The 10,382-nt window shown below is 41.3% G+C and overlaps 1 protein-coding gene across 1 annotated transcript; it reads left to right on the plus strand.

The window, feature by feature from the left end:
• Positions 1-6,965: 6,965 nt before the first annotated feature.
• Positions 6,966-8,651, plus strand: LOC310991642 (E3 ubiquitin-protein ligase TRIM21-like; the record flags this gene model as incomplete). The annotated part of the gene is made up of 1 exon (XM_083979458.1): positions 6,966-8,651. One exon carries the CDS (start codon positions 6,966-6,968, stop codon positions 8,649-8,651), a length of 1,686 nt encoding a protein of 561 aa, XP_083835584.1.
• Between the last annotated feature and the right edge of the window lie 1,731 nt (positions 8,652-10,382).

A 10,382-nucleotide genomic window follows, 5' to 3' on the forward strand; every position in this document is an offset into this window, starting at 1 on the left:
GTCAAACATTTAATTTCAACCCGTATGCGTTAGATCCATGTTGCCACGGTGATTTAATTCAACAGCGTTATTTTGCATCGGACTGGTGTTTCAGAAATATCTTCTTAGAATCTAACTTAAAATTCAAAATCAAAATTCCTTCTCTATATTTAATCACCACCGTCTCTCCGTCATATTGTCCACTCCCAGAGTGCAGGAGGAGGAGAGGACGGCGCGGCTGCATGGAATAAATACATGGTGTAAATAACTAAATGTTCCTATGATACTGTGAACATCGAGAGTCAATTACATCTCAAACCCTGGAAAAAAAATCCAGTAATCGTTCGCACAATTGTTACATTCTGTTTTCTTGTTATCAAGAGAAGTGTCATGTTTGATCATTCCTCAGAATGTAGCCTAACTGATTCCGCTAATTATTCAAAGTTTTATCGATCAGTCTAATTACTGTAAATGTATGAATACAGCGGTGAGCCCCGTGCGTAATTCTGCACCACGGCACCGCTGGAGGAGAAAGGAGGGAGAGGGAGACCATGATGAATGGTTAATAACTCGTTTCAGATTAGAACTGTTGTCATTGTTGTAACCATGTGCCGAACCGGGTCCAGCATGTGAGAGGCAGCGCACCAAAACAACACTGCGTGCGCTCTGAGCCACTGACGCCGTTAACAGCTGCAGCAACACGTCACGTTGTAACTTTCACACCTGCAGCTAATTCACAACAGCGACAGAACAACAGCATGTCAGGCTCATTGACATGCAGATCGCATTCATGTGGTGGTTTGCATTGACCATCTACGGTTAAAACAGGGCGTGTACAGGGCGTAACGTGAAGCGGATTCAGCTGCGCACACTTGTAGGAACTCTGTGATCTATAAAGGGAAGTTTGCCTGCAAGTGTGCGTACGCAGGGTTTTATAAGTCTGAATATTTACTGGCGCACGCAAAACTTGGCTTTTGGGCGTACGTACACTTTTAGTAACGATCCCACGCACAGTTTTATAAATGAGACCCCAGATGCTGACACATTTGAACCTGTGGTAAAGTTATCTGAAATAAAATATAATAATTAAACCTTAGATTAAATAATCTAATTATTCCTGACAGCCCCTGACTGCACGTCCTTGCACTCAACATACATACAGACATAGGCTAATCACGTAGTTACAAATCAAATCAAATCAAAACAAAACAAAACAAAACAAACTAAAGAAAGAAAGAAAGAGAAAAGAAAAAAGAAAAAAAAGGGGGGGGGGGGGGGGGGGGGGGGTGTACACTACATTTCCTGAAGGAAATACGTGTGAATGCTGAAAGCCATTGCTGAACCATGCTGAATAAATTGACAAAGACATGCGGAATGACACACAAACATGTCCAAGGCAGGAATTGAACCCAGGACTTCAGGACTGGTAACCTGACACACTAACCATATGGCCACAGAAGACCTGAGTTAAAATCATGAGTATAGAGTGTAATTTGTGGCTGTGGTGACAGTTTTAAGACAAAAGTTCCAGTTGCTTTTTTTTGGCTCTCTCCACTCTGGCTGACGATGTCACCACTCTAGCTCTGCTCGTTAGACGCAACACACACCCATTATGAAGCTGGATTTTGTCAAAAAATGTAATGATTTTAAAACCAAATATCAGAAACTGTTGAAGATATCAATAAGCTGAGTCATAGAGGAACACTACAGCAACAGCTTAGAATTTGAATGAAGTCTCTAGCAGAAAGTATGGGGAAGCTTTAGTGGCTGAAAGAAGTATGAAGATTTGAAGAGTTTGACGACTATTCCAATGCATTCTCTATGGGGAAAAAAAATCTGAAATAGTTGAATACTGCAAAAAGTATGAATATTTAAAAAGAGAAAAGTCATTCCGATAATGTCCCGAAAAGGCTGAACGTTTTGATGTGAGAATTGTTGAAATAGCACAAAGTATGAAGGACTAGAAGAAGACCGTAAAAAGGCAGAAAGTAGTAAGAATATAAAAAGAGAACTAGAATTGGTATTTCCTGAAGGAAATACGTGTGAATGCTGAAAGCCATTGCTGAACCATGCTGAATAAGTTGACAAAGACATGCGGAATGACACGCAAACATGTCCAAGGCAGGAATTGAACACACAACTTCAGGACTGGTATCCTGACACACTAACCATATGGCCACAGAAGACCTGAGATACAATGAGCTTTATACTATGAGGAATCAAGGACTGTCCAATGACAGTTGAATAGTTGGAATGAAAAGTCAAGAAGTGATGTGACATGACTGAGGCAGGAATCGAACCCATGACCGCATGATCATTAAACCTTTAGTCTGCCACTTCGCCACAGAGAGCACACACATAACCATGTTGTCATTGATTGTAATGTGATTATGTGCTGCAAACGGTGGCACTAGCAAGTCTCGTAATGAACACCTGTAACCAATTAAAGGTGGGGGAGGAGAGCAGAATACATTGCATTGGGGTTAATGGGAGAGAGAGAGAGCACCCAGGCTGCATTAAAAAAATATTTTAAATTATTCTCTAAATTTCTTAGCATTTTTGACCAGATTGTTAGCCAGAAGACAAGTGTGGCTACAAACTGTGGCCAATCCTTGTGTGTAGAGTGTCATTTGTAGCTTTGGTGGCAGTTTCAAACTGTAAACTGTTTTCTTGTCTGTAACAACATCTATTGCACGTCTGTCCGTCCTGGGTGAGGGATCCCTCCTCTGTTGCTCACCCTGAGGTTTCTCAGATTTTTCCCTGTTAAAAGGGTTTTCCATGGAGTTTTTCCTCAGTCGATGTGAGGGTCTAAGGACAGAGGATGTTGCTACGATGCCATGTGAAGCCCTTTGAGACAAACTGTTTGTAAAAACGGGCTATACAAATAAAATTGCCTTGCCTTGCCTTTCAGAAGAAAAGTTCCAGTCGCTTTTTTGGATCTCCTGCACTCTATGATGATGTCACCCACTCTGACCCAACGCTATACACACTCATTGAAAAGTGTTAAATTTGTTAGAAATTCTCATGTTCTTTTAAAGGATTTATCTCAAAAATGGGTACAAGCTATGAAAAAGTTGTACACAGGTTGAATACATTAGAAGTTTGTCTACAGATCAGAATTTTAATGAAGTCTCTAGCAGAAAGTATGCTAAAGCTTTAGAGGCTGAAAGAAGTAAGAAGATTTGAAGAGTTTCAAGACTGTTCCAATGCATTCGCTATGGGCCAAAAGAAATCAGAAATAGTTGAATATTGCAAAAAGTATGAATATTTGAAAAGAGAAAAGTAATTCCGATAATGTCCAGAAAAAGCTGCACGGTTTGATATATGAATTGTTGTTATAGCACAAAGTATGAAGGACTAGTTAGAGACCAAAAAAGGGAAGAAGAACTCCGAACTAGATAAAGTAGCATTTCCTGATGGAATTGCGTGTGAATGCTGAAAGCAGCTGAACGCTGTTGCAGAATTAGCAAATAGTGCAAGCAGTGAATGATCACCATACAAATGTTTGACCGAGGTAGGAGTCGAACCCACAACCTCATGGTCAGTAGACTTTCACTCTGCCTCTAGGCCACAGTGTACACACAGTTTCAGAGACTGTTGTCTGTTGATGAACTGCACTCTGTCTCGTGGTACAAATAATAGAGAGGTGGGGGCGCATATGCCTTATCAAGTTTGATCATGTGACCAGACCAAGTGGTATTGGTTAAAGTTCAAAGTGGCTGACACACTAACAAGACTGCTCAGGTGGGATTTGAACCAGTGACCTTGTGCTCGAATGGTAGGAACCTTATCCACTGGGCTATTCCAACACTTCTGGTGAGATAGAGGTTGAGACTTTGATGAATGTGGGATTTTTCAATGATGCTTTAAAAAAAAAAAAAAAAGTAGACAGACATAGAAATGAGCCACAACAAGTAAGTAGAGGACTTTTTTGTGACCTGTGACTATTTTTTGGTGAATTAAAATGAATTAAAAAGCACTTAACAGCAAGTTACAAAGTTGAGCTGCTGTGAAAAAAATGCATTGGGCTGAATGAGAGCAGAGAGCTCCCTGGCTGCATTTAAAAAATATTTTAAATTATTATTGAATGAAGTCTCTAGCAGAAAGTACGACATGACCTCATGATCAATAAACCTTTACTCCGCCACTTCGCCACAGAGAGCACAGACATAAGCATGTTGCCATTGTAATGTGATGATGTGCTGCAAACGGTGGCAGAAGCAATTAATGCGTCTCTTAACGAACACCTGTAACCAATTGAGGGTGGGGGAGGGGAGCAGAATTCAACATCACATAACAAGATTGCTCAGCCTGGATTCGAACTAGTGACCTTGGGGTTGGCAAGCGGCCACCTTACCAACTGGACCACAGACAGAGTTGTTGAGAAGTTACAAAGTTGAGCTCCTTCTCCTGCTGCTGTGAAAAAAATGCATTGGGCTGAATGAGAGCAGAGAGCTCCCTGGCTGCATTTAAAAAATATTTTAAATTATTATCTAAGCGTCTTTGCATTTTTGACCAGAATTTTAGCCAGAAGACAAGTGTGGCTACAAAACTGGAGAAAACAATTTGTCTAGAGTTTAATTTGCAGAAAAAGTTAAATATTTTAAAAAGTATAAATAGTTAAAAAGAGAAAAGTAATGCCGATAAAGTTCAAAAAAAGCTGCACGTTTTGATATATGAATTGTTGAAATCGCACAAAGTATGAAGGACTAGTTTAAAACCGTAAAAAGGCGGAAGAAAATGGCCGAACAGAAGAACAATAGTGTGACTGCTGAAAGAAAATGGCCGAACAGAAGAACAATAGTGTGAATGCAGAAAGCATTCACACTAATAACTAGAAAAAGCATTTCCAAGAATGGAAATGGTGTGAATGCTGAAAGCAGCTGAACGCTGTTGCAGAATTAGCAAACAGTGCAAACCATACAAATGTTTGACCAAGGTAGGAATTGAACCCACAACCTCATGGTCAGTAGACTTCCACTCTGCCTCAAAGCCACAGTATACACACAGTTACAGAGACTGTTGTCTGTTGATGAGCTGCACTCTGTCTCACTCTGAAGTTAACGAGCCCAAAGTTGCACCTGTTGGAAACGCACTGTGTCAACACCAAGAAAGCTTGAGAGTCAAGCCTGAATGACTTAGAATGAACATTTCTGTGAATTTCAGGCTGAGAGCAGCAGTTTCAACATGAAGCAAGTTATCAGAAGCCAACAGAGGACGACTGGGAAAATAATTCACTATAATTGTTGTTGAGGCAAGATTTGAACCAGGAATCAAACCCACAACCTCATAATCACTAAACCTTTACTCTGCCACTTCGCCACAGAGAGCACACACATAAGCATGTTGCCATTGTAATGTGATGATGTGCTGCAAACTGTGGCACTAGGAATTAATGCGTCTCTTAACGAACACCTGTAACCAATTGAGGGTGGGGGAGGGGAGCAGAATTCAACATAACATAAAAAGAGTGCTTCCCTTGGATTTGAACCAGTGACCTTGGGGTTGGCAAGCAGCCACCTTACCCACTAGACTACAGACAGAGTTGTGGAGAAGAGAGGTTGAGACTTTAATGAATGTGAGATTTTTCAATGATGCTTAAAAGAAGCAGAAAATAGTATAAATGAGCCACAACAAGTAAGTAGAGGACTTTTTTGTGACCTGTGACTATTTTTGGGTGAATTAAAATGAATTAAAAAGCACTTAACAGCAAGTTACAAAGTTGAGCTCCTTCTCCTGCTGCTGTAAAAAAAATGCATTGGGCTGAATGGGAGCAGAGAGCTCCATGGCTGCATTTAAAAAATATTTTAAATTATTCTCTGAGTCTCTGTGCATTTTTGACGGCATTGTGAGACCTAAGACAAGCGTGGCTACAAACTGTTTCCAAAATCATGAGTGTAGAGTGTCATTTGTAGCTTTGCTGGCAATTTCAGAAGAAAAGTTCCAGTCGCTTTTTTGGATCTGCTGCACTCTACGATGACGTCACCCACTCTGACCCAACCCCATACACACTCATTGAAAAGTGTGAAATTTGTCAGAAATCCTCATGTGCTTTTAAAGGATTTATCTCAAAAACGGTACAAGCTATTAAAAAGTTGTAAATACAGGATGAATACATTAGAAGTTTGTCTACAACTCAGAATTTGAATGAAGTCTCTAGCTGAAAGTATGTGGACGCTTTAGAGACTGAAAGAAGTAAGAAGATTTGAAGAGTTTCAAGACTGTTCCAATGCATTCTCTATGGGGAAAAAAAAATCAGAAATAGTTGAATATTGCAAAAAGTATGAATAGTTGAAAAGAGAAAAGTAATAGCACACCTGTCCCGAAAAGGCTGAACATTTTGATGTGAGAATTGTTGAAATAGCACAAAGTATGAAGGACTAGTTAAGTGCCAAAGATATGGCCGAACAGAAGAACAATAGTGTGAATGCTTTCAGCATTCACACTAATAAGTATAAAGAAAATGGCGGAGAGGAAAAACAATATAAGTGTGAATTAGTCAAACGCTGGCCACAGAGGACAGCGTTTGACTAAAATTACATCTGGTTTGTTAGCGACGGCCGTCTGCCCGACTGCAGGTGAATGCAGCATCAGTGTAACGCTCCATTCCTCCTCACTGCGTTACCACGGTGACTTTACACAGACGCCACCTCGACCTGAGCCGACAGCTCCGGTGTCTCCACTGAGTTTCCGTGGTTTCCACCATCACGCTGCCACTGAACGTAAAAACATGGCGACACCACATGGCAGCCAGCACCGAGCTTACCTGCTCCATGTAGATATGAATGATATGAACGGCTCTTTCAGAGCTGAAAGGAACACTTCAGTTTGTTGATGGGGGGATTACTGGTTAATGAAAAACAGACTTTTGAACCAAATAATCGATTTTCCTGAACAGATAACAGGAGAAGTTACACAATGTCCCTTTAAGGACACAGAACATTATTTTAAATGACTGTTTGTTTTCTCTCCCTCAGTGTGTAGACATGTCTTCTGCCAGCAACCTGAGGTCTGAAGATCAGTTCCTGTGCTCCATCTGTCTGGATGTCTTCACTGATCCAGTCAGTACACCATGTGGACACAACTTCTGTCAGAGCTGCATCACTCAGCACTGGGACGTTAGTGACAGGTGTCAGTGTCCAATGTGTAAAGAGGTTTTCTACACAAGACCTCAGTTGAAGATCAACACGTTCATCTCTGAGATGGTTGCTCAGTTCAGACGTGAAGCTCAACAGAAAACCAGCAGCAGCAGCTCAGAGCAACAAGTTTCCAAACCAGGAGAAGTTCCCTGTGACGTCTGCACTGGAACCAAACAGAAGGCCCTGAAGTCCTGCCTGGTGTGTCTGACCTCCTACTGTGAGACTCACCTGGAGCCTCATCGGACACTGTCACGTTTGAGGAGGCATCAGCTGATGGAGCCTGTGGAGAACCTGGAGGACAGGATGTGTAGGAAGCACGATAAACTTCTGGAGCTGTTCTGTCAGACCGACCAGACATGTGTCTGCATGCTCTGCCCTGTCTTAGACCACAAGACTCATGAGTTTGTTCCTCTGAGAGAAGAATATGAAGGAAAGAAGGCAGAGCTGCAGAAGACAGAGGCTGAAACTCAGCAGATGATCCAGAAGAGACGACTGAAGATTGAGGAGATGAAACAGTCAGTGAAGATCAGTAAAGCTGCGGCAGACAGGGAGAAAGAAGAAGGTGTTGAGGTCTTCACTGCTCTGAAGGAGTCTGTTGACAGAGGCCTGAAGCAGCTCATCAAGGAGATCGAAGAGAAACAGAAAAGCTCAGAGAAACAGGCTGAAGACTTCATCACAGAGCTGGAACAGGAAATCTCTGAGCTGGAGAAGAGAAGCACTGAGGTGGAGCAGCTCTCACTCTCTGAAGACCACCTCCACCTCCTCCAAAGCTTCCCATCCCTGAAAGCTGCTCCACCCACCAAGGACTGGACACAGGTCAGAGTCCGTCCACCATCATATGAGGGGACTGTGGTGAGAGCTGTGTCTCAGCTGGAGGAGACGCTCCGTGGACAGATGAAGGAGGTGATGGAGGCTGAGTTGAAGAGGGTCCAGCAGTTTGCAGTGGATGTGACTCTGGATCCTGATACAGCACATCCTAAACTCATCCTGTCTGATGATGGAAAACAAGTTTGTCATGGTGATGTGAGGAAGAAACTCCCAGACAACCCAGAGAGATTTACACGTTATAAGGACATCTTAGGAAAAGAGAGTTTTTCTTCAGGCAGATTTTACTTTGAGGTTCAGGTTAAAGGGAAAACTAAGTGGACAGTGGGAGTGGCCAGAGAGTCTATTGACAGGAAGGGACACATCAAACTGAGTCCTCAGGATGGTAACTGGACAATATATTTGAGAAATGGAAATGAGTACAAAGCTGGTGCTCGCCCCTCAGTCCGTCTCAATCTGAGGTCTGGTCTTGAGAAGGTGGGGGTGTTTGTGGATTATGAGGAGGGTCTGGTCTCCTTTTATGACGTAGATGCTGCAGCTCTCATCTACTCCTTCACTGGCTGCTGCTTCACTGACAAACTACACCCATACTTCAGTCCTGATCTTAATTATGGAGGTAAAAACTCTGCCCCTCTGATCATCTGTCCTGTCAATCAAACTGGGCATCTGAAAACATCTAGTTCTTTGAAGAACTTAGTTGATTTTTAATTCATGGAACAAATGTAAATATTTATTGTCAATACTAAACAATCTAAATCTTTTTGTTTTCTACTGAGTTAACCTTCATCAGATCATCATCACACAGGAAAGTTAATGTGTGTGATAACTGCCGTTTAATCACTTGTTACTTTAGTCAATTAGATTAGACCAGTGAAAACAGCTGAAATGTTTTACCACTGAAATGATGCAAGTGTTTATTAATGTAACTGTTGATCACTATGACTCTTGTGAATATGAACACATCTTTATCAGAGACACAGGAACTGTTGACAAAAGTTGTATATTCATCCAGATAGATTTACCTGTGTAGAACATTATGACACGTTGAGATTGTTGTGTTTAAGAGAAATAATTAAAAAAAAAAAAGCATAACAAATTTAAGTAAAAGCACAATAATGAAACATAAATATCCAAATAAAACCTGATTATTCTCCTAAATCCTATTTCTCTATGTAATCATTAACTACTTAATATTAATATTTTGGATATTCATTAAATATTCACCTGCTTGTTAATCAATGACTCACATAAAAACACTGATGTTTAGATGATTAGGTGGGTTTTTTTTGTTTTGTTTTTTTTTAGATGTTTTTACTATTGTTTCTGCACTTTAATCTCCTCCTTTAGCTGTTTTCTTTAAAGGGTTAGCATCACATCAGGTTCATAAAGGTCTCCCTTTGGCTCTGTGCTAAAACAAGGGATGGATTCGTCACTTGTGTCATAATCAGATATGTTTATGTGAACTATCCGAGCAGTAAACTCAGTGAAACAGCTGATGGAAATGCGCACAGCCATCTACAGGCGGCAGCGCGCAGTGATACGGAGGGAGAGAAAATAGCGCCAAGCGATTGCGAGGTCAGACTTTTACGTGGACAACGGTTTTGTGATGCAAATGTATCACTCTTTTGAACGCATATTGTTTTGAGAAGAAAAACGCTTTATTTTCGTGACCCCAGCCAACTAGCCGGACTACATTCGTCAGCACCGAAACCAGACCGGAACTCCGCTCACGGGACGCAGTCCGGGGAAAGTCACTGTCACAGCACGTAACTGATGATGGGGATGCCATATAGATTCATATCAAAAGACCCGAACTAACCCTTTAATGTACTTTCTTTTTTTTATCTTCTGCTGATTTTAACATGTCTGATTTTTCTCTTAGTCTTTAGTTTATTTTGTTTCGGGGTTTCTGTAGCACTTTGAGATCACTTTATCAAAAGTGCTTTACAAATAAAATGTATTATTTATTTATTATGATGTTGATTATTGATCACTGAAGAACGCGACCCCACAGAGGTCAGAGGTCAGAGCCCTGAGTCTGCTCGCTCCACAGATCCTGATCCTGGTTCAGATCCAGTTCTGACCCTGAAGCCGTTCACTGAGCAGCAACTGATCCTCTACAGTCATTGGACCAATAGAGACTCAGTAGAATGACAGTGGTGATGTTACAGGTCCAGTGACGTCACCTGGCCACCAGGTGTCAGCAGATCACAGTCTGACACTGATCACAGAGGAGAGGGGGCAGCTGGAGCTTTTATTTTGAAGTGACTGTGATTTCAGACTAAAGTTTTCATTTCAGAATAAAAGCTCATTAAAGAAAAATACAGAAAAATACAGGTTCATCAGGAGGAAACTAACTACTGCTAATAATACTAATACTAGTACTGATACTACTGATACTATACTAGTAGGCTACTGATAGGCTACAAGTAGTTGTAG

The sequence above is a fragment of the Trachurus trachurus genome, assembly GCF_905171665.1.
Source record: "Trachurus trachurus genome assembly, chromosome: 1".
Taxonomy (NCBI): Eukaryota; Metazoa; Chordata; class Actinopteri; order Carangiformes; family Carangidae; genus Trachurus; species Trachurus trachurus.